We start from the raw sequence: 25,836 nt of genomic DNA on the forward strand, positions 1-25,836 counted from the left end.
TTAAGCAATTATAATCAAGGTTAGCTATCATCAGAGTAATATGTATTTAAACTAGAATCATGAAAAATATAATTTCTCAATAAAAATAGTTGTAGAGAGGCACTTTTAAAAAGCGTTTTAAACGTTTCGTAATTCGTACAGATTCATTGAGGCCCAGTTTTTAGGCCTCCAATAGAATCGATTCTCTTCCGGGCTATGTGACCTACTGTCTGTTCACCTAGACCAAGAGCAACATAAAACTCAAAATTCAAAATCGAAACTACAAAATTTAACGACAACGAAAGTTTATTCATGAAAGCATCAACATTTTACGTGTAATGAATTAATTAAGGTGCTTTGACTTTGATTCTAAAATGCTTTTATGGCCTCTTATCAGTTTACACGAAATATTCGTTTAAAACTCCGGCATGACCAACATACAAAGTGATGTTGTTACCGCAGGGCGACTTGAGGCCCTTAGTTCTGAGGTAATTAGTTGTGACATCTGTAGGTAGGATGTTTTTGATTTTAGTTAATAATAATTTAAAAAATCGAAATATAAAACCAGAAAATAGAAGTTGCATTGATTGAAGGTAAAATAATGTTTTAGTTTTAGAAAAACCTTATTAAATGTGATGACCAGTCAGGTGGCTAAGTAGCGCAGTGGACAAGCTGTGTCAGACTCTAACATTGAAAGTACCGGGTTCGATTCTCATTGACTCATTGTAGACATTTAAAAAAAAAATTACTTTGTTTTTGTTTGCTTTTTTTTTCTTGCTTTTTTCTTTAATTTTTTTCCAGAAACTTTTAATCATGTTTTTAAAAAACTTCGATTTTAATTTTCTAAAATTATTTATTTATTTATTTGAGATCAGTATTTGAATTTGTGTGCCATGTTTCTTTTTACTTTTGATTGTTTAAATTATTATTACTTATTCTTTAATTTATTATCATTGTATAAACGTACATCGGTAATCACTAAGCAGCATGCTAAACTATAATCTAAAACTATGAAAACCTCACGGACGTTTGCAGCAACATTTTCATTAATTTACCATCACCGCCAACGGAGGTACATAAAAACGGTGCGTTTTTGTACACCTCCAACAGAGGTGCATAAAAGCGCCACCTTATTTTATTTTACCCACCATCAACCCCACTTTTTAGGACAAAAACCTCATATTTTTTTCCATTTTCATTTAACCTTAATTTTTTCCATACATGAAAATGATTGATATGAAAATAAAGCTTATTTTCTGACCTACTTTAAAATGATACCCAACACTTGCCATTTATTTTTTAATTGAAACAAAATTACTGTAAATTATAGGCAGTTTAGTGAGCAGCAGCAGTGGCAGTCAAATTTTGACCCACCTCGCCCACAGGAAAGTTGTGACTGGAAATTGCCGTTCGCGTTTTGGGGGGTTCAATTAAATATGCATAACTTTGTTATAAGGAGGAATATCGCAGATATTTTGGTATCATTATTTTCGTCTTTCAATTTCCTTTTAAATGGTGCCAATTAAGGAAAAATCCCTTAATAATTCCAGAAGTTATATGAAGTTAAAATCTGGCAATTTTCAAATGCATTTATTTTTTTATTTACCGCGTGTGTTTTTAAAATTTAAACGCTTGTTTTTAGAATAACATCTAAACTTTATTCATGCCAAATTTCAGGGTTCTATATCGATGCGCAGACACCTTTTAACTCTGCGCCGAAATGCCATGTTTACATTATCTTATCATGGCAGCCGGACGATATCGATATTCATATCGATATTTTAAATTTAGTTATTTATTATTTTCAATTTAGTCCATAATTTTTTCAGTACTATTATTTACTATGTTTTTTATTTTGAATACATACTATCCAACTTTATTTATGGGCATTTTATAGTTTTTGTTTCAAAAGTTTGTATATTTCTTCTCTTAGTGAAATCCGATATTAATAACATCGATATTTTAAAAATACCAATTGCTTTAATTCAATTTTATTTTACTTTGCCATCAAGTCATCAAGTTTCTTTCCCATATGTTTAGATATGTTTATCATTTGTATCCATATTATAAAGGCCTTAGCCTTAATAATTATTATGGTAAGAAGTTCTATTAGTTATACATTTTGACACCCCCATACATTGAGAGAGAAGGGGGGGGGGGGGGGGGGGGATAAAATTGTATTAATTGTCAGTTCAAATGATGTAATAGCAATAAACCCAAAGTGGTTTAGCAGAATTTTTTACAGTATTAAAAGCCAGAACTTTCCTTCTAATTAAAATAGGGAATCCGTTTCAATTGGTTTGAACTTTTTCAATCTACCATTTTATTTATATGCAGTTAAATTGCCAGAGGTAAAAATAAACTCATTATGTCATTACGCAACATGTTTATATCTTTTCATTTAAATACTCTCAAACCCTTTTTTATTCTCTTATGTATTAAATCAAAGAGGGGAATTATTTGCAATTGTTTCAGTGAGATATTGGGGATAAATCAAATCCAAAAGTGATGTAGCAAATTGTTTCTTACGTCTAGCCGAGTTTTTGATTATGTAACATTTGCATCATATTATGTAATAATGTGTTAATTTGAAATGTTTATCTTCCTCTTCATTAATGTAAATGCATTGTCCTCGATAAGACGAACATTTTGGTATACAATATATATGATAAGAACTCCATATTCACTGTTTTAACCATTTTTTATTAACATCACGCGATTTCGGTCACAACTTTGCAATGGTAATTTTGGGGTAAAAATCGGTCTGAAATTTCAGACTTTGAACTGCCGTAACTACATTTCTAATCAAGATAGAAACAAAATTCAAACTGTTTTGTAATCTGTGTTGCCAGCTCTTTCATATGACATTGGTTTCAAGTGTGTGAAGTACATTTAGAATTTCTATTAAACTCCCTACACTGTAAACAATAAATGGGCCAGGTTGACTGCAAAACTCAAACTCCCCCAATCGCCGCGAGATGCTGGTTTTGAGGCAGCAGTGAGATCACAGATTCTCTTTGTAAAATTGACAAAAAATTTCAACAGAAAAATATAAATTACTCTGAGACACAAATAATGTATCAAATTTTATGTTTTCTCAAGTCCCATCCCCCTGACTGGGTCAAATTAAGATATTTTGAGTTTGAAAATTTTATCAAAGTGCCTAGGACTAGGAGTAACTTAGATCTTCTAGGCCGGGGGAACCAACATACCAACATTCTCATTTTAGCTTCTTTAAGGTAAAGTGGGCACTTGCAAGAATTTTTCAAAATGGTGATAGGGGTATTAATTTAGCGTAGAAAGATAAAGGGGAGTGAAACATCGGGAGGCCTTCCGAAAACTCCTACATCCCCAATATTCTTTGTTTTTTTATGATAGTAGGGGGTTTGGGGGGGGGGGAAACTTTTTTTTTTAAAGTTCCCCCCCCCCCCCCCTCCCAAACCCCTTACTAGATCATTATAAAAAACAAAGAATACTGGGGATGTAGGAGCTTTCGAAAGGCCTCCCGAAACATTTCCTAGAGTGAAAAAATCATCGCTCTATCTCAACTAGCTAGTTAAAAGTTATGACTGTTTATGTGGTGAAAAATCTCTATTCTAGATCTTAATAACTTAATAATAATAGGAAAATCTGTGACCAAAACACAGCAACCCAATGGATAATCAATCAAGTATAATTCATAAACGGCTTCAAATAAAACTGAAAGTTTTACATGTGGTAATTCAACATCTCTGTAATACATTGCAAACAGAAAAAGTATTATTTATTAAGAGAGAAAAGTATAGTTTAGAGCTGAAACAGTTGAAATCAAGGAAAAATAGATCACGACGTGCAAATGAATGACCTATTGGAATTTTGGAAAAGTCAACAATAAAATATTTAGTCACATGTAGATAGACCAAATACACCATTGAATCGGTGTCATTTAGTTGTTCACTTTGAACTTTTCAAAATTTTTAAAGGCAGGCAAAGCCTTGCACTCCCTCAGACCACGTGGTAGTTCATTCCATATCTTGGGGCCAAAACAAGCAAACGATCTATCGCCAAATTTTGTTCTTGATCATTTTTCTGAAATTTTTGTTTGGTCATTACATGATCTTAAAGGGTAATTTTCAAATTTGCACATGACCACTTGATCTGTGAGATAGGCTGGTGCTTTACCAGTCAAACACTTATAAACAAGACACGCTGCTTTGTAATATGTGCGCTTTCAATAGGCAGCCAGTGGAGAGAGGCCAACAAAGGGGTTGCATGATCAAACTTTCGTTTGCCAAAAACTAATCATGCTGCACTGTTTTGCAGTAGTTGTAATTGTTTTATAGAAGCCTGAGGCAAGTTGACAAGCATAGAACTACAACATTCTAGTTTTGAAAAAATGAGGGAGACAACTAATGGTTTACCATTCAATCATGAAAACAGCAGTTATGTCTTACGTTAAAGATTTGGTATTAACTAGAGATACCCAAAACCATGTCAACTTGACACGCATAGTTTTCGACACTTTTATCAAAACAATGCGCCGTCAATTGTATGGACAAACACATTGACCCTTTACTTGTTAGGCCGATGTCATATTGGGGAAGGTAAGAGATGGTAATGTAAGCTCAGACTTAATCAACACATTGACCCACCCCCTTTGAATTGACTATAGTTAAGAATGGATTGATTTTTGAGAAGAAGAAAAAATGTTTTCATTTTCAGATTATCTCATTGAATAAATAATCTGAAGCAGTAGACTCTCTGCTTGTGACACTTGAGCTCAGAAAATTGGTTTTCAACTTTTTCAAAAAGGGATTTTTTTTTTAGATATATCTTTTTATATAAGATTTTTCTTGCACAAGCCAACCATTATAAGACAAATGGAGATTGGTCACTGATATTTTGATAGAGGAAAGGGGTAATATTATTTTTTACCTCAAACTAGATTCTTGCCAGGACAACCAATTTCACAGCTTAAATCTTTTTTAGATCATTTTTTCTTATGTGATAATTTAGAAAAATATATATTTTAAATAATTTTCTAATTTGTAAGATGCCAGCTTCTTATCAGTAACCGTCGTGTCTATTCATGCTGTGTAAAATCATTTGCAACTTCCAGGTCATTTAACAGATATGTTAGACTTGTGTTATTGACGTTGTGTTTCCTCACAAATATCTATCCAAAATGTTCTTTTTTTCTTTCTTTTTTTTCTCTTTTATTTTTTGTGGGTGCGGAGGGAGTGAATTTTATTATTATGATCCCATCCACTATCTTCTTTAACTTCTTCCATCATGAAAATAGGAATTAAAAATAAAAATGAATCTTTTTTGTTTTCCTCAGTACCAAATATGCAGAAGGAAGTTAGAAAGTAAGTGTGAGGCATTGCTTATTCTCAGCAAAGAGTTGGATCAATGTCGAAGTGAGAGAGATCAGTTTAAATTGATGGCTGAACAACTGCGTGATCGATACCAAATTGTGAAAAGACAACTGACAGGAGATGTAAGAGACTTATTCCATTTTTCAATTCTATGGAGTGGTAGGTCTATTTTGAACAGATTATGTCAGGTGATTTATTCATGAACAAAATGTACCTCACTACCTCTCTTTTTGGGAGTATGTAGTCCATTCTCTCTTCTTTTTTTTTTTTTTTTGTGCATCTTGTATCAAATCAAAATATGTACACAATCCTGCTCTATTCATTGATTGAAATCCTTTCTTTTTGAATAATTTCTCATTATATTTATTTATCTCTACTCTTCTTTCATTTCTATTCAAAAACAGTCATTCTCATCCTTTTACTGTGTTTTTTTTTAGGACTTCACTAGTTTGTAAAAGATCTCTTCATTTCTATCAAATTCTTATTACAAACTTAAGATTTAGATTGGTTTTAGAAGCTCAAGATTGATATATTATTTCATAAACAATTTGTTCACAGGCTCCACCATCAGATTCACTTTATCTGAAAGAAATTGATGCAAAAACAGTGTCTGATATTCAGAGCCAGGTGAGAATACATTTTCAGGTGTTATTAAAGTAAAAAAAAAATTCTTTAATTATATTGTGACAAAAAAATATTTTTAGTGTGGATTTATAATCTTATTATGAATTATTAAATTAGTTTTGGTGGACTAATGGAGAAGAGAAATTATTCCTGCGTTTGATTTTACAGGTAATTTCATAAAGATGTCAGATTGTTGGATAGTATGTACATTAAAATACTTGATTTTCAATTATTCGACTGGAATCGTTTTTGATTCACTGTTTTACCGCTGTTGTAGTTTAAGGAATTTTGAAGAATTTTGTTTTGAATTTGTATGGCAAGCCTGTTTCTGGATCCATGAAGGGGTCCTTATTTTATTTCTAGAAATATACTTCCATACAAGTGTAGGGCCTCGAGGGCACAGACAGTCATTGAATGATAACTTGATATGCCAATGTAATTATGAGTATTGATTGTATAGATCTCATTCTAAATGCGGTGGTATAAGTGATTTTATTGTCCATTAAGAGTAAGGCAAAGTGTATTGGCAAGTTGGTGCTTCTCTCTTTTATCATCAAAAATCTGCAAAGTTTTGTTAAAAAGGGAAAGATGTATTTTAAGTAGTTTTAGAATGAATTATTATTAACTTAAAAAACAAAAAACAAATTGGGGGATAATTTTTAAGCAGACAGATTATTTTGGTCATTGAAAGTCATTATATTTATTGTAATTTCTCGACAACTTCAACATGTCAGCACCTTCAAGCTCTGTAAAAACGATTTCATGTAATGAAAAAAAGAAAACAGCTAATCAAACGAACATCATCTCCTTTTTGAAAAAAAAAAAAAACAGCAAACATATGTAAACATTTTCAACATTCAGGGCTGAGAATTTTCCGCCTAAAGGCAGTTTTTCATCTAAATAGTGGTTTATCTCCGCCCATCCCCATCACATTTCCTCCTTTTTCAGTTAAAAAAAAAAATTAATTAACACTCACTACAACCACTACATCAACATCCCTACCACCACTACTATTACAATCACCACATCATTATTCCTATCACCGCTACTACTACAACCACCACCACATCACTAACCCTACCACCACCACCACTACTTCTACAACCACCACCACATCATCATCTTACCACCACCATTATACCAACCACCACATCATCATTCCTATCAAAACTACTATTCCAACTATCACCACATTATCATCCCTACCATCATTTGTACTACAACCACTATCACATCATCATCCCTACCACCACCATAACTACTACCAACACAACCACATCATCATTCCGACCACAAATACTACAACCACCACCACACCATCATCCATAAGACCATTACTATTACAATCACCACCACATCATCATCCCTACCACCACTACTACAACCACCACCACACCATCATCCCTACCACCACTACTACCACATCATCCCTACCACTGCTACTACTACAACCACCTCCACATCATCATCCCTACCACCCCTACATCCACTACCGCATCATCGTCCCTACCACCATTACTACCTCAGCCACTCCCAAATCATCATCCCTACCACCACTGCTACTACAACCACTACCACATCATCATCCCTACCACCAACACTACTACAACCACCTACACATCATCATCCCTACCACAACTACCACTACAACCACCACCACATCATCATCCCTACTACTTAAACCTCCATATGTTGTAACTACACTTTCAACTTTTGAAATTCCTATCAGATGTGTGTCGGAAATTGCTGTGAGACACAATTTGGAATGCATCTCAGTAACTTTTAATGAAATTCAAATTTATAGGTTATATTCACATAGATTGGTCTTGATCTACACGCTGAAAATTTCCTCCTCTTCTGTGACCAGATAAGAGCCGTAGAGTCTATTTGTCATTTTTTATTTGCAGCCATGATAGGCTTAGATTACTATGGTCTGAGGTCATAACTACATATTATGCCTCTTTAAATTCTGATTCCTCTATCCGGATGTCTTTGTAATCCAAACAAAATGCCAGGAACAGAGGTATTTGGATTATAGAGGTGGGTATTTCCCCATTGTTTAGAGGTTCACTTTACATAAAGTAATAAAGTAGGAAGCAGACACTTGTGTAAGATGAAGGCCTGAAAAGGTGTGTATGAAATAGTGCCACAGAAAACAAAAGAAAAATACAAGAAAAAAAACAAAAAAAAAACAATCTCACAAAATCAGCCTGTCTGACAAGGGACCGTACCTCAGACCTCCTGATTATTGGTCAGACTGGCTGAGTGAGTGGGTTTGTGTTACAGTAATCAATATTAGATAATATAATGTAACTGATGCTCTGTATTGATTGCATTTTGTATAAAGTTTGATCAATAGACTATAGAATTTCTCCCTTTTTGGAAATTTCCATATAATTACTAGTATTTTGCTTTCAGTTATTTGAGGATTTCGTCATCTTTGCGATGATGACACTACCTTGTTAATTTTGTACAGTGTCAGGACTTGTTTGGTAACAGATATAGATAGAAACTCTTAATTGGGATCAATTATTTAATCACAGGGTCTAACACGTCTCTTGTTTGACACCAAAGAATACAACAAATCTCTGAAGTTTGAAGCAGATGATCTAAGGCAAAAGCTTCAGGATGCTGAAGGAGATATCAAAGTAAGACATATATCTATCAAGTTTTGTTATGTTTGTAAGATATACTCCCAAAAAAAAGTGATAAGTTTTGTAATTTGAATAATAAATTTTACAAAGATTTAGCCTTAACTTATATTGATTGTATGGAAAGAAAATTAATTGTTGACAATAAATATTAGGTTTTATTCACTTGTGGATATATTTCTTACAGCGGTTGAACTACAACTTAAGTGATTTTAAAGTATTCGTTCATATGATTTAAAATAATTCTTGCAGGCACCATGGGACAGTATGGATTTTTAAATTGAAATTATTATTATATTTTTTAATTAAAAATTATATTTTTTTAATGGCTTCCCAAGGAAGTTAAATAGACCAATTGAAAATAGTTGTGGTGGAGATGTACCATGGTCAGCCTTTCTCTGTATTTTTTAGCTTCTCAGAGAACAAATAGCAAGATCACGAGTTGGAACTACAGATGAGGGACTTAACACTCGCCATTTTCCTGCTCATGAGAGAGAGGATCTGGTGAGGCAGTTGGAGGCAAGCAGAGAGGAGGTGAGTGCTTATTTTTACTCGGAATTGATTATTTTTGTTACATTTTGTGATGTTACTTCCAGTTAAACAATTATACATATTAACATTATTATTTATGTTCAATATTATGTTTTTATTTTTCGTTAATTCATTAGTTGTGGCTTGAGTTTTACTGCCAGGGTGCCTTTCCTGAGCAAACACTCCCCATTTATCCGGGCTTGCGACCGACCTCACAAGGTGCTGGGTTGCACTCCATAAGATAGTAGATGAGATAAGCAAGAACAAGGTGTGGGATGCAGTGCGCAAGATGAAAAGGGGGAAAGCAGTTGGACCAGACGAGATACCAGCAGAAGTCTGGAAATCACTTGGAGATGAAGGGTTAAATTTCCTGGTATGGTTATTCAACAACATCTTACAGAAAGAGAAAATGCTAGAAGAATGGACAAAAAGTATGTTGATTCCCATATACAAAAATAAAGGAGATGTTCAAGAATGTGGCAACTATAGGGGCATCAAGTTAATGAGCCATACAATGAAGATATGGAAAAGAGTAACCGATAAGAGGATTAGAAAAGATGTAGACATTAGTAAAGAACAGTTTGGATTTGTCGCTGGTAAAAGTACAAAGGATGCTATATTTGCCCTAAAAGTGACTGCAGAGAAGTATAGAGAAAAGCAAAAAGAGTTACATTGCGTGTTCATTGACCTGGAGAAAGTGTATGATAGGGTACCAAGAGAAGAAATTTGGGACTGCCTAAGAGCAAAGGGGGTAACAGAGAAATGTATCAAAGTCATCCAAGATATGTACAAAGGAAACAAAACAGTGGTGAGGACAGCTGTTGGCCCAACAGATTCATTTAATGTAAGAGTTGGATTACACCTGGGATCTGCTCTCAGCCCACTGCAGTTTGCAATAGTAATGGATGTCCTAACAGACCCCATTTGGCGAGAGGCACCATGGAACATGATGTAGTACTTTTGAATGATACAAAAGCTGAGGAGGAAAAGGAACTGGAGGGTTGGAGACAGGTTTTGGAAAGGAGGGGATTATGGGTAAGCAGATCGAAGACAGAGTATTTGTGCATCGGACAACAGAGAGCAGAACCACCAATAAAGATAGGAGAAGAGGATGTGCCAGAGACAAACCAATTCAAATACTTAGGAACAACTATTCAAGGAGATGGGGGCAATGAGCTGGAGATTAAGAAGAGGATACAGGCAGGCTGGAATAATTGGAGAGGGGAAAATATATACAACAGTTGTAAGACCACCAATGTTATATGGACTAGAGACAGCATTTACAACAAAGAAACAAGATAAAGAAGTTGAGGTGGCAGAAATGAGGATGTTGAGATGGTCACTTGGCTGGACAAGAAAAGATAAAGTGAGAAATGAACGAATTCAAAGGTTGACTGAAGTGAAGAATGTATCAATAAAGATGAGAGAAGATAGATTGAAATGGTTCGGACATGTAAAGAGACGAGAGAGGGAGTACCTGGGAAGTATTGGGACTTACAAATAGTGGGAAAGAGGAAAAAGGGACGCCCAAAGACTAGATGGTGGGATAAGGTATAGGATGATAAGAAAGAACTGGGCCTGGAGAAAGATCATGCTCTGAACCGAGATGTATGGAGATGTGGCATTCAATATGGCAACCCTGCAAACTGCGGGATAAGCTGAAAGAAGAAGAATTATGTTTTCATTTTTATGGAATATTCATAAAAACATGGTTTCTTTGCAATAAAATAATCTGAGGTGTATTGTGAATTTACAGTGTTTTCCCTTTCTTTTAATTTTGAAATTCCATCTTGATGATTCAATGTTGATACAATATTTGATTTAAAAAAAATAAATTATTAGTATGCAATCATTACAGTTTCTACAATTGGAGAGAGATCTGCAACAAGTTCTTGACGAGAAAGAAGAATTGGTGACTGAGAGAGATGCATATCGAACAAAATATGAAAGATTGAATACAGAACTGAATTACATCTTGCGTGGTGATGACAAACGAATTGTTGATATTGATGCCCTTAGTATGGAGAATAAGTAAGTCATTTAAAAAAAGGTACCCTTATGTTAATATTTATGTATTTATTAAAAGGTGGCGAGTATTTACTATTTTCAGTGTATGCTATAGAAACTCCAGGTTTACGGGCCTTATGTCTCTGAAAGACTATATTATTTTTATGGAGGGAAATAACTTTTTATTTGTTGTATGTGAGTCAGCCCCTTAAAGTGATATGCTATCAATTTTGAGTGGATTGCTTTGAGATGATATTTTAAAAAAATTATATTCATGTTGATATGAGTGTGACAGATTATTGTATGACATTCTTTATTGAATATTCTTTTGATTAAACTTTTTTGTTATCCTTTGAGCTCTGTCTCTGATTTGACCTGCACAAATTATAAGGGCTAAACTTGGCGCACAGATTTGTAGTTCTAGTTATAAATGAAATATCTGTTGTTGATATTGCTTTTTTGTTTGTTTGTTTTTATTTTAAACATTTATTCCTGGGTTTGATCTGTGACCTCCCATGATGGGCAGGAGGTCATGCTGTGTCTTCTATCCCTTTATATCTGTTTACTGAGTTGCCTTCTGTCTTTGTCTTGGAATGGGATTACTTGGTTTTTTTCCTGTCCCTGAGCGGAGTCCTTGACTGTGAGGGAAACAGACAAATGTCTACTTAGAGTTTTGGGAGATGATATTTTTTTCTATGTAAATCATCTCTCTGTTATCTTGTTTTGAATGTAGGATGTCTGCATTTGAGGGTGTTCCTCTTAGTGGGGTCCTGTGCTTGTGTCTGGATGAGATTTTTAGGTGATCTCAAACTAAGTACAATGACAGTATGATCTCGGAATCTGCATCTGTTCCCTATTTGTACCATTCCCCTTTGTCATACTTTTTCTTTGTTGCTTTAACTTTAATTGTAGATCTACAAACTTTCGACTATTCCATTGACTTCCTTTTTTACTGGTGCTGAAATAACCTAAATGTGTCGCAAGCGCCGTAAAACTTTTAAAACAAACAAAACATTTATTCTTTTGGATATCCTTACTTGTTAATTGTACTTATAATTACAATTATTTTTATGTCATTTGTCAACAGATTTCTTCAAGAAAGGTTAAAACAAATGGAGGAGGAAAAGACCATGGCAATTGCCACTGTAACGAAATATAAGGTGAAATTTTGGCCTCTAGGCACTCTTTACTCAAGTTTCTTATTTTACTTATAATTATTATTATTATTATTATTAATACTTTTTTTTTTTTTGGTAAATTGAGAAGGAAGATTAAAATCTAACTTTTTTGCATATATTTTTAAAAAGCTGAGCAATAATCCACGCTGAGGGGGGGAGGGGGGGCGGATTTACATTGTAATCAAAGTTATCATAAGATAAATAATAGTTAATGAGATCATTTTGCAGCATAGTTGAGTAATTTAATATGTTATCTGTTTCAAAGTTGTTGTTTTTTGTTTTTTTTGTTTGTTTTTTTTTATTGTTGGACCTTTTGTATAAATCCACTCAGAACATCCTTGAAAAGAAAAAGACGAAAGGTATTCTCAAGCTTGGCCAGAGCAGAAGTGGAGGGCTGGTCATTTCACAAAAGCAAGGTGACTTTTTAAAAACTTAATTTAAATGCGTCTCAACTTTGGAGTTCTGCTCAAGTGTACAATTCCGTATTCAATTCTATTCTATTGTCTCTGCATTTTTGACATTATTTTTCAAAATGCTATCGAAATTCATGATTTGCATCCCAGAACTAGAAAAGTTTGAATTATATCATTTGAATGGGGAAACTCTGTGTTATATTCCTGCTCCAACAAAATTATAGGAAAACTTGGTTAAAGAAAAAATTGGGAATTATTTTATGTCCATTTATGTTCAGACTATTTGCATATGTTTGTATTTTATTGGAATTATTTAATTTAAATATATGTAATTGACTCTTTGATTTCTTGTTTTTTTTTTGTTTTTTTTTTTCAAAGTCCAGCAAATGATTCAAGGCAAGTCCTCCATCTCACCCACTCCTCAAGCACTAGCTGACCTCCAGGGTCTCTGTGCTGCCCTATTGGACACCATCAATGACAAGAATTTGGCTCTCTCTCATCAAAGGAAAACAAATAAGTATGGACTGTCTCATATCAACGTAATAATATATTCACTTTTAGATCGGCTGATAAAAAGTCATCAATGATAAATGTACTAACTGTAAAATTTGTTAACCAATATATTTATGACTCATGACTCATGATATTTTTCAACAATTTTGTGTTATCCAAAATAAAAGGAAGTAGTTAATAATGATAATAATAATAATAAACTCTTATAGAGTGCACAGTATAAACAATATGGAAAGTACGTGACATCAAAAAAGAAATGTTTTCAAGGATTTCTTGAACACAGACAATGATTTAGATTCCCGGAATGGTGTTCCGTACAGACGGACCAAAATGAGAAAAGGACCTTGTTCTTGCTTTTGTATGAATGCGTGGGATAGCCAAAATGGGTGGTGTCATTGGAGGAATGCAAAGATCGGATTGTCTGATATTTTTTTAGGAGTTCTGTGAGGTAGGGAGGGGCGGTGTTTTCCAGACACAATAAACTAGGACACATGCTTCGGATTTGACCCTTTCTAAACAGGTGTAATCTTCGTAGGAGAGGTGTAGCAGAGTCAAATCACTGAAATTGAAAGACCAATCTGGCAACCAATGACTAAAGGTGCCTAAATGAGTCAATAAAATGGAGATAAAGATAAAGGGAGTAAATCTGACTCATAAATAAGGGAACAACACAAAACAAATGACGTTTCAGCAGTTGGCCTTTTTCAAGTAAACATAAAATATATATATATATATTTATATTAGATTGTCATAATAATATAGGTGAAAATGTGTGTGTGTGCGTGCAATGGAAGAGAGCGAGAGAGCGACAATCAGTTGACGTAATGATATATATATCTCAAGAATAAGTTGGGGGGGGGGGGGGGGGGGGGGGTTATTGAAGAATACTAGACGGCGATAGTGTTATTAGTGGTCCCCTACCTCCCCTATTGAGGTATTAAATAAAATTAAAAAAAAAAAATAAAAGATAGGATGAGAGAGAGACGGAATGGAAGTGGGAGAACGGGAGTGGAAGGGTGCGTTTTAAGGGTTATATTTAAAATAAAGGAGAGAGATAAATTAAATTAAATAAAAAATAAAATTGATAATAATAAATTAATCAAAATAATAATAATAATAATAATAATAATATGATAAAATAGATAAAACAAAAAAAAAAAATAATAATAAAAAAAAAACAACCTATATTTTAGTTATCGGAATAAATAATGTCTTTTGTGGATGCATTGTTAACAACAGTAATTATTGTTCTCTATCACAAATAACGTCTTAATATATTTTTTAAAATGATATTTTTAGTCTTATTCTGTTTAACCTTTTATTTTTTAAAAACAAAACAGTGAAGGTGGTTATTGATATTATGATTGTGTCATTATTTTTATTCTTAGACTTTTAGGTAACAGAGTGAGTGAATTAGAGAAAAAGCTGAAAACTCTTGAAGTATCAGGCTTATGGAGTGTGTCAGGTTAGTTGCTATTTTGTTACAAAAACTGATTCAGATAAATATTCTAATGAATTTGCAACATAATATTAAATCAAAATGGTAATGAACATTGATTTGATCAAGTATAACATGTGGATGATTCTCACTGCACTAGAGCTACAAAAGTAATGTTTTAAACAGTTTGGAGTTTATTGAAAATGTTGTTATTTTAAAAAGGTTTTCAAAGAATCAATTTATCTTAAATAGGTAATGTGAACAACCTTGAAAAGTTGAAGGCTGAATGTCAGGAAATCAAGACTTTGGTTCCTCGTCAATTTTCACAATCAACAGAAACATCAGAAACTCCTAGAGATCTCTCAGATTTAGACTCTGAGCTTTCGTCATCAAGAAATAACAGGTGAGTAAGCTGTCTGTCTATTCGTGGGATTAAGTGTGATCAAGATAACTTTCACAAAATATAAAAAAATAGCATTTATGATATTTTTATACCTTTTTTTCCCCATTAGTCATATATCCTACAATGTTTAATAAAGCAAAGCTTCCAACATTGAACATTTTTTTGTCAAAATTCCCTTTTTTTTTTCAAATAATCAATTAGGGATAATGTAACTTCGTAGAGCTGTAAAAGATGATTTATTAACTTAATTCCAGTGTCACAAACAGTCCATCCCACATGAGTTCCGTCACTAAAGAACTAAGTAGGCTAGACTTGGAAGAACTTGATTTTCTCCCTACCAAGGAAGAAGTGGTGAAAGGTGATGTTGTGAATGGAGTCCAGCTTGTTCCAGGCATTACAGCTACAGGCATTTCTATTGATCACTCAGGTATTTGTGATAAATGGGCTTATTCAAATTTAGATTTTAGATGTAATTATATTTGGATTTTGTCTACCTTGGTTACGATAGTTGAAAATGATTTTTTTTCTCTGGTCTTATCTTTTTTTTCATGTGTGTTTGAGCATGTATTTGTGAATTAAATGAAATTTTCAATTACTATGTTAGCACATATATTAGATTGAGCATTTTATTATAATTGGAATGTGCAACTGTATCTTGCTGTTTTTGTTTTATTTTTTAGTCATTGGAGCAAACCTATCATCATCAAACAAAAAAAATTATGAGCAGAAATTCGAGATAGAAAATAGGATTGAAATTTGAATTTAGTATTTTCGACTTTCTTCTTTTTTTTTTTAAGGTACACTAAAATAAAAGAAAGCTTTCTGTTGTTTGATAAAATCAACATTTTCTAATGACCAAAGAATAGGCGTTGCATTGCTTTCCACTGATGTCAATGTCTAATGTTGCTTAAGGAAATCAATTAATTTATTTCCCTCAAATTTAAATCAACAGTCCTTAAATACATGTAGAGAAGGTGTGATCCAATTGAAATGCATTGTGTTATTGTTCACAGATCAAGATTTTTACGATATGTCAGTTATTTTCCACATGGCGTAGTAAGTCAGGATAATACTACCTGCTATATTTCATTTATGGGTGATTTTTATTTTACTTCACACAGCATGGACTTTTATATTGGATAATTATTAGAAATATGCCAGCTTTTATCTTTAGATTTCAGACTCTTGTATGTCCTTATTTATATCAAAGATTTGCTGTGATAGGAGAGATTTAACTTGTTGCTTTGTGTGCATGCAGGGCTTCCATTATTTCATTCACACTTTCTCTTTTTTTCCCATAAACTGGACTTTCATCGTCTTTTTCAAATGAAAATTTAAAAGTTTTCTATTGGTTTCTCAAATAATTTTGATAATACAATAGTGAAATAACATTTCCTATCTTTTTTTCCTTTTTTAAAAAAATCAGTCATTTCTTTTTATTGCTTTAGGTAATTATTCTTTTAAATCTCCGTGCACCATCATCTTCTGAGCACCATAAGGTACTCATGACATGGACGAATTTTCTATCTTTCTTTCTGGTCCTTGATACTCTTAGTTTATTGTGCGACTGTAAATCCTCTTCTCCCAATGTCCCAGTGATATGATGTTTTGGCGATCCGTTAACTTTTTTGCCTTTGGTGTCAAATTTTATCTTTTGTGTCTTAAAAAATTATTCAATCAAGTCTCACCTTTTTTTGACCTTTACTCAATTCACTTCTTTCTGTTTTGTTTTGCAAACACATTTTCATTCCTTACACACTCTGGATTGTTTCAGTCTAATGTTTTGGAATATTTCCAATGATTTCACTTTTTAAATTAGCTGAGTTTTAGTGTTTTAGATCGTCTTATTCATTAGTCTTGGCATCACTTTTTTCATTCTACGAATTTATCAGCTTTTAGATTTGCATATATTTCTACTCTCTCAAAATTTTGAAGCAGTTCTTTACCAATTGATCAAATAGCAAAGAAATGCTTTTAATTTTCTTTCTTTCACTTTTAATTTTTTATTTTATTTTCAAGATTAAATTATAATCATCGAGACTTAAATATCATTAAATATTGAATTCTACACTGATAACTCGTTGACTCCTGATTCTTTAGATTTCAATTTGCATTGCTTATCAACTTTTTTGTGGGGAAAATATTTTGCTACCTTGTTTCGGTTTTGCTTTTTTTTCAGATTTGTTATGAAGTTTATGCTTCGGATAAGGCTAACACTTTTATCTTTTATTATTTTATCATTTATTTGACTTGAATGGCTATTAAATATGCTGGGAAAATGTCTAAATATTATTTAAATATTATTTCTCTTCACTATCCAAATATAAGAAAATAGTACAGTACTGATCGTCTTAATGCCCGTTTCACCTTATTGCCCGCTTTCTCAGCAAAACAGAATTTTTGTTCTGTAAAACACAACTCTAAATGCCTGCTTCTAAAAATGGATTCTGCCTAAGTGCCCTCTTTGACAACTTCACAATGTATTTAAAATTTTTTTTTAAATTTCCCAAAACTGCCGCACAATTTCACAATGTGGTCAGCTGTGTTTGATCTGAAGAAAAGAGACCCCTCCTCTTCCTCTCCTGACTTATGTTGGCTGACGCAGGACAAGTTACCAACATTCAAGCATGTCTTTGTTTTATCATCCAATTCTCCACCCACCCATCCCAGAAGTCCTAATCCACTGTCAAACAACTTTGTCCATTTGTCCACTCCTCCCATTCTGCAATGATTAGCTCACACGAGCTGATGAAGCACCCCACCCCTTTGCTCCCATCCCTCATCTAGCCTTCTCCCAATCCATCATTTATTTGTCCATTGCTAGCCCCCGTCACCCCTTTTGCTTCCATCCCTCAATCCGCTGTCCACAAATGACAGACACCCCTCTGACAAAGACTTACAGACATCAGAAATACTGACAGACTTTGATATAATTCAGGAAGTGAAGAGGCAAATGAAGACTGAGGATCAAAACAGCGATGACGAGGAGGAGGAAGAAGAGCCATCTCCAAAGGAAGTTCTTTAGGCAATGAATACAATACAACTTTATACTATAAACAAAGAGAAGAATAACAAATTGGTTAATGTGGAAGAATTTTTAAAAAAATCCTAAATCAATGACCAGATCCCAGATCCCTGTGATTGTTATTGTTTGTGTGTAGATAATAAAATCTTACCTTTATCTCCATATTGAATATGTGGAAATTTACAACATTAAAAATTTAAAATAACCTCTGCCCTTTTTTAAATCATAAAAATAATAAACAGGAAGACCACAAATAAAGTACTAAAGCAAAATAGCAAAAATAAAAAGCAACAACAAACCATCCTTTAAAACGGTCATGAGTTACGGCGGGGGGAGATCACTGATTACCTAATTTGAAACTTTTCACCAGTTAATTCTTTGTAAATTCATTAGTTTTAACTCAGTTGACCAATTTCGTCTAATTGTCCGCTTCGTCTAAATGCCCGTTGTTTTTAAAAAAACTTTTTTCTACTTCCCCACCCCTGGGCATTTAGGTGATCACCACTGTATCTGTAAGTTTTGCTGTTTTAAATTTAATCAGTTTTGATTTTTCCAGCTTAAGAAACAAACTGTTAATCTCATTTTATTACAGTCTGTAGGTAATTTCATAGTATTGACAAATAGCGCACCACAACATAATACACTTCTAAGTGAAAAACCTTTTAATGGTGATATAGATCATGGTTTTGACTTAGGCCTCATTAGAATGGTTACGAAGCAGTTTTAACACTTTTTTAAAAAAAAATACAGTCAAACCTGTATAAATGACACTGTCTATTCCAGAGCCATGTCTTCCTATTACATATGTCGTTAAATAAATTATCTCTTGATCTTCATGAATGATTCGTTAATTAAAAATAGAATTTTCAAATAAATAAATCCCAATCATGCCATGGCATTATATGAGAGTTGATTGCAGCTTGGACTTCCTTTGGCCCTTGCCATTCCTTTATTTAATCATTGTTATTGGGTTTTTTTTATGGCATTTTATGATAAAAACTAAGATTTTTTATTTCTCGACATTATTATTTTATAATCTTTCCATTTCTTTAATTCACACATCATTTAGAGAAAATATTGTCATCAATCAAGAAACCCTGACAAAAAGAATCATGAGGCCATAATATTGACACTGATCTCACAGATGATCCATGTATATGACAGATTTCAAGTCAAACCTCCCCTTATAAGAACTGAGTGAAGCTTTTTGTCTATTGTTTAAATTGCAGCTATGTGGTTTTGTGGTATGACGCTTGCTTTCGGATTGGAAGGTCTGAGCCTCACTCGGCCCATAATTGAGTCCTTGGAAAAGGCTCTTTACTCAGATTCCCTCACTGTACTCAGGTGTAAAATGAATATATGGCTGTTAAACAGTGTTGTCTCTGTCGGAAAAATTGTATATCACCTAACAGGCATCATGTCTCATTCTACACATTACATGTTGCTGTTGGTCAGGGGCCCCTTGTAAAGCATTTTGAGCACGTTTAATGGATATTGTGCTATATAAAAGCTCATTTAAAAAAAATTATGTTGTGATGAAATCGTTTTGAATGAGATTATGACGGTGATGATGACTCATGAACAAAGTAGTACAAACAATTGAATGACACTGATATTCAACAAGTAGTCAACAGCAAGATTGAATTTTGACCAAGTTCTCTTCTATCCATGTTAGTAAACAAAGAACAAAAGATTTAGATTTTAAGCGCCTTGAGGTTTTGATGAAAGGCGCTATAGAAATTACTTATTATTATTATTATTATTATTATTTATCAAATGTGTTCAGGGCCAGTGAAATGGGTAAATGTCTAAGATTGATAAATCTCCAGACAGTTTCCGCTTTATGCTCTGTAATGTTGTCTGTCCTCTGTCTGTAATAGCAAATGTCCATCTTGTACAATAATGAGGTAAAAACACAGCTGTCAGACTGCCAGGTGTCCTTCGTGCACACTTGTTTGCCTAACATAGATGTCCACAAATACAAGTTTGAATGTATTTACAAATCTTTTAAAAAGCCAATAATATAATTTCATAACCAAATGAGAAAAATGAAGCTTTTATGCAATTGCAAATAAAATATGAATCATTAATATACAAAAAAAAAGAGTATAGGAAAGAAGTGAAATTTGAATAATTATTCAAAACTTTCTGAAATTGTTTATCTATTTTACGTTCAAAGCATTTTTTCATGTATTTTTAGTTATCAACGAACTAAACTGTACAGAGTGAAATGAAAATACTACCTCTTTCTCTTCTGAGAAATGCTTGAAAGACAGATATTTATTTAGATATTGACAGGAAAGGATAAGTATTCCTGGGATCATTTTCATATTTTTCAAATTAAATAATTTATACCTAATTAAAATGCAGCAATTCTAAATTATATCAGACTTATATTTAGACCAGCATATGTTAATTGTATTTATTTCTTTGATTGTCTTAGAAATGTGAAAACTTATGTATATCAAAAAAGTATTATAGGTACCCTCTGACTTGTTTTCTAATTCACAAATCTTTATTTTATACCAAACCTATCAATATATGTCCGCAACATTTTTGTTTCATACATGTTTACTCATTACAATGATTATAAAACAAACTCTTTAGCATAACTGGTATCATAGAAAACATTTACCATGTCCAAACTGTATTCATTCGCACCACCATTATGGCAAAGAAGCAAAAGGGGGAAGTGAGTATCTTATATTTTAAATGTGTAGTATTTTCTTAAAGTTTGTCCTATTCATCAATGTTAATTTCTTTCATCGGTTTTACTAAATACTTCACAGTTCCACCCTGGGTGACTTGTTTGTAAATCCCAAAAAAGTTTTTAAGTTTGGTTTTAATCTATCCTTTGCTTTCCTGTCCTCCACAGATAAAAAAATCCGAAATGAAAATTTGATGCTGAAAAGATTTCAAGATGAAAATGAAGGAAAGAACAATTCAACTTATGACTGGAAATTTTCTGTGCAAGAATGTTTGAATCAAGAAAATGTAGATGAAAAAGTGCTCAGGGAAAAGATTTTTAGTCAAGATGAAGATGGGGATGTTGATCTTGACAATGAAGATGAAAACTTGAGAGAATTCTTGAAAGAAGATTGGACTTGTAATGAAAATATTGTCCATGATGACGATGAATATGAGGATGTGGAAACAAATGAACATCTCAAATCACTTATGGATTGCGTGACTAGCAAACTTATACAACATTCCCAGCTACAAGGCGCCTCTATAACCAAATGGTCTAGGACAGATCCTGAGAGTAATGTAGGATGTTGTGAAGATAATGCCCCAGACTATGCTGCAGGGATTGATTCTGAATGTGTTGTTGAGTCCTCCACACTTCCTACTTATTATTCCAGCAATCCCCAATCTAATAATTGTAACGATGATTCTACTGCTCTTTTATCAAATAACACGTCTAATGATGATGGTATTAAGGATGGTGAAAATAGTGAAGCAAAAAGAGTTGTAGATTGTTAAGTTGTCAGAAAACAGTTTGTATAAATATGATAGAATGTGATATGTATATATAATACATGGTCTTATGGAATTAAATGGAAGAACGTATGAAGTGGTAATTCTATCTTTATGGAATGACCAAATTGTTGAAAGGTAGTGTATATTTGGTTAGATCTTCCCACTTGAAGGTTCTTTGGTGTCACATGATCTGTTGTTCTTGTAAACAGTTTATTTACAGTTAAGGCACAAGGTCAGAGTTTCAAATCTCTTATGAAAATGCTATCATTTTTGGTCAAGGCAGTTATTGAGTGAGTGCATTTGCCAACTCTTTCAGTCACTTGATCAGTGACTGAGAAATAATTTCAAGGGCCCATAAATAACAGATGAGTGTCTTCATGTTCACTATGTCAAACACAACTAAGGGAATAGAAGGTGATAAACACATTGCTCTTACTCTCATTTGATGCTGGATTTTTAAAAAGTTTTTAAAATCTTAAACAAATTTAAAAGCCTGCTTTTGGAGGGAAATTAAGTTTTGTCTGAATAAAGGTTTCCTCTATGAGAAGGTGAGAAAAAACACTCATCAGAGCATGTTACACATTTGTTTGATTGTACCACTACCGGTTCAGTTTACATGTCTGGATGTATTTGGCTAAGATTAAGACATACATTTTAGAAATCACTTTGTATTATTGTCGTCAAATTTAGTATGACTGGAATTTGAGGTTTTGGTACCTCGTTTTGATATATGGTATTATATTAATACTTATTTATTTGATCTGGAATTCCATCAGTATTATCATAATTTGTAACTATTCCATGACAAAAATAGAAAGAAAACGGGTAATATTGAAGAAAAAAAATGAATAAAACATTTTCAAAGACTGCCACAATACAAAGGAGGAATGTTCTGGATTCTTGTTGATTGATTCTTTCAATATTTTTATGGTCTTTACCTTCAGGCAGCATAGTATTTATTTATTTATTCATCTGAAGGCATCAAATTACAGCTAAATGACTTGAACATTTAATCCAATGTTGTTATCTCTTCTTTGGCATTGGGACTATCCAGAGATTTTGTCAGGTTTGTTTAAAAAAAGAAAAAAAAATGAGAAGATAAACAGAATCACAAAGACTAATTAAAAATCAGAGACTTGGGGTCACATTTAAATTTCCATTCCAGACTTTCTTTTTAAATAAATGCATCCTCATAAATGGTTGTTTTTTTAAAGCTTTAAAACCATTGATTCTTCTTTATTACCCCATTCTATTCTTATTGCAGGTGATAAAGTGTGTTTAATTGCTTCTTTCTCGAAAAGTGTATGTGAAATATCTGAAGTAAAAAATCTTCAAATGTTTACTTGACCAATTACTTTACGTTATAGCCTCTTGGTTCGGGTTTTTAATTTTGTCTTTATTTATTTTCATGTAAATTATCAATATGACGTGGTTTTGTAATTTTTTATTTAATTTTTAATTTTATTTTCCTTTGCTCAAAACAACACTTGTTCTAGTGAATTATTTTATGCATTTAAAGAAGTCGTTTGATAAATCCAATTTGAAAGCAATTGATTTTTTCCCCCCCCATTCATTCTAAACATTCTAATTTATTTTGTACATAAAATATATGATTCTTTTGTTACAAAAGAAACTTGTAGATTTGTAGAGATCTGATTTTTATTAATAATTATTCAATGATAACCAATCTGCATTTGAAAGATTTTTACTTGTATTAATGTGGTGTGTGTGTCCTGACGACAAAAGGTCCACACCTAAATAGGAAGTATAAAGTGCAATAATTGTGATAATTCTGTGATAGAATAGTCAGTATTTATTTCTATTTTACATTAGAAACTACAGCAATGAAATGTTCATTCTTATGTGAAATTTTACTTTATACAATTAGCTTTAACTGACTGGGAAAATGTATTTGGTATTAATACATGACGATTGTGCGGCTATGTGGTCTAGTGGTATGACACTCGCTTTCGGATTGGAAGGTCCTGGGTTCGAGCCTCGCTCGGCGCAAAGTTGAGTCCTTGGAGAAGGCTCTTTACTCACATTCTCTCACCGCACTCAGGTGTAAAAAGAGTACCTGGCCGTTAACAGTGTTGTCTCTGTCCAAAAAAAAAAAAATTGCAATATCGCCTAGGCGTTATGTCTCATCCTACATGTTAAATGTTGCTCTTGGCCGGGGATCCCTTGTAAAGCACTTTGAGCACGTTTAGTGGATATTGCGCTATATAAATAAAAAAAAAGCTTAAAGCTCAAACATTCACCTGGTGGGGTCTTTTATCCTTCCATGGCGGGCAGGAGGTCAGTTGCTATGTCTTCTATTCCCCTATATCTGTTTTTTGAGTTGCTTTCTATCTTTGTCTTGAAATTGGGGTAGTTGTTTTTGTCCTGGCCCTGGCTGGAGTCCTTGGCAGAGAGGGAAACAGATGTATAGTTACAGTTTTGGGAGATGATATTTTTTTCCTTGTAAATCATCTTTGTACTATTATGTACGGTTCCATTTTTGTGTGTTTTGAATGTATAATATTTTGTAAACATTTGAGTGTATTCTTGGTGGAGTCATGTGCTTGTGTCTGGATATGACTGTAGGTGATCTCAAACTAAGTACACTGATAGCATTCTCTTGGAATCTACATCTGTTGTCTATTTGAACCGTTACCCTTTGTCTTACTTTTTTTCATGTGCTTTCAATCGTAAATCTTGAATTTTTTAACTTTCCCATTTTCTTCATTTTTACTGGCGTTGAAATGTGTCCCAAGCGTCATAAAATCCTTAAAAACAAAAACAAAACTTCATGACTTACAATTCTTTTTCATTTGAAAAAGTCCTTTTACTGATCTCATTAACTCTGGAATATTGCATTAGATATCCATCTTTAATTCTGATTACATCTTTTTTTTTTACCTCAAGGGCAAACTATTGCTCATCTCATTCCTGTTTTAAGAAACTTAATATTTACACTGCTTTATTTTTGAAAATAATTGTAAGATGAAGTGAACTCAGAATAAGCTAAATATACTGTGAAATCCAGTTCACAAATATTGAGCAATAATATTGGACCAAGAAAAAATAAACATTTGATCTTTAGTGAAAATTATTACTCCCCTTAAATTGACCTAGTTTATCAATTTCTGTAAAACCACTTTTGTTGTACATTCCCTTTATTCCCCTCAGATAACAATTGTTAAAAGTTTAGTTTTGATTTACTAATATTTACACCTAGTAACTAATTTTACTCAATTAAGATTTTTTAAAAAGTGCGATTTTAAGATGAGATCTGCGGGTTAATTCCTCTTTATTTAATACAACATTTACATCTATTATTTTATTTTTTGTCCATTGAGAAATGTCTATTGCATTGATAGTGGTGTTTGATTTGTTCATATTTGCCTCAATGATCATAACTTCTTAATTTCAATTAATTGTAAGGTTGACCTGCGGAAACATCAAATGTTTCTTTGCTTTTTTTTTATCATTCAGTCAAAGATTTTTTCTGACCACCTGTCTCCACCCAGCAGTGATTAGGTTGCTTGGACTATTCAATCTGGTGGAAAGTACTTTTCAATAGACTAGTATTCTATCCATAGGATAGAAGGAATTGCTATTGTCCGCTTCATGCTATAGAAACTGGGATAAACTCCGGCTCCATGGGCCTAATGTTTTTGAAGGATTGATAGGAGTAATATCAGCCAGGCAATGTGATTGTGGGCTGAAAAAGTAAATACAGTGCAAGTCGCTTAATCGGAAAAACACCATTACCCTGAAATCATTTGAATTAACCTCCCATAGTGGGCAGGGGGGTACATACCGTGTCTTCTATCCCCTTACATCTGTTTTTCAACATGCTTTCTGTCTTTGTCTTGGAATGAGATTACTTGATTTTGCCCTGGTTGAAGTCCTAGCTGGGATGGAAACATTCAAATGCATAGTTATTGCTTTGGGAGGTGATAATTTTTTTCCTTGTAAATCATCTCTCTGTTATATATTGTTATATTTGTTATTTTGAATGTATAATGTGTAAGCATTTGAGTGTATTCCTCTTTGTTGGATTTTGTGCTTGTGTCCGTATGAGACTTATAGGTGATCTCAAACTAAGTACATTGGTGGTATGCTCTTGGAATCTACATCTGATCCCTATTTGTTCCCAGTTCCCCTATGTCTTACTTTTTCTTGGGTGCTTTAATTGTAATTCTAGAACTTTTTACTATCCCATTTTCTTCCTTTTTACTGGCGCTGATAT

The 25,836-nt window shown here is 33.1% G+C and overlaps 1 protein-coding gene across 3 annotated transcripts; it reads left to right on the forward strand.

Annotated features, from left to right (window-relative positions):
- Window positions 1-204: 204 nt before the first annotated feature.
- Window positions 205-24,670, forward strand: LOC144965206 (coiled-coil domain-containing protein 149-like). Of its 3 annotated transcripts, XM_078900298.1 has the most exons (14): window positions 205-467; window positions 5,300-5,458; window positions 5,895-5,963; window positions 8,504-8,608; window positions 9,023-9,145; window positions 11,001-11,173; window positions 12,237-12,309; window positions 12,659-12,743; window positions 13,119-13,257; window positions 14,642-14,718; window positions 14,944-15,094; window positions 15,349-15,521; window positions 16,108-16,150; window positions 20,995-22,585. In XM_078900298.1, coding segments are annotated over exons 1-14 (1,431 nt in total). In that variant the 5' UTR covers window positions 205-407; the 3' UTR covers window positions 20,996-22,585. The 3 variants fall into 3 exon arrangements, with proteins under 3 accessions (XP_078756424.1, XP_078756422.1, XP_078756423.1); XM_078900296.1 differs by lacking the exon at window positions 16,108-16,150 and having other exon boundaries at window positions 20,995-24,670; XM_078900297.1 differs by lacking the exon at window positions 16,108-16,150 and having other exon boundaries at window positions 274-490.
- Window positions 24,671-25,836: the final 1,166 nt, after the last annotated feature.

This window comes from Berghia stephanieae, chromosome 2 (genome assembly GCF_034508935.2).
Source record: "Berghia stephanieae isolate SIO BIC M18660-M18661 chromosome 2, UCSD_Bste_1.3, whole genome shotgun sequence".
NCBI lineage: Eukaryota > Metazoa > Mollusca > Gastropoda > Nudibranchia > Aeolidiidae > Berghia > Berghia stephanieae.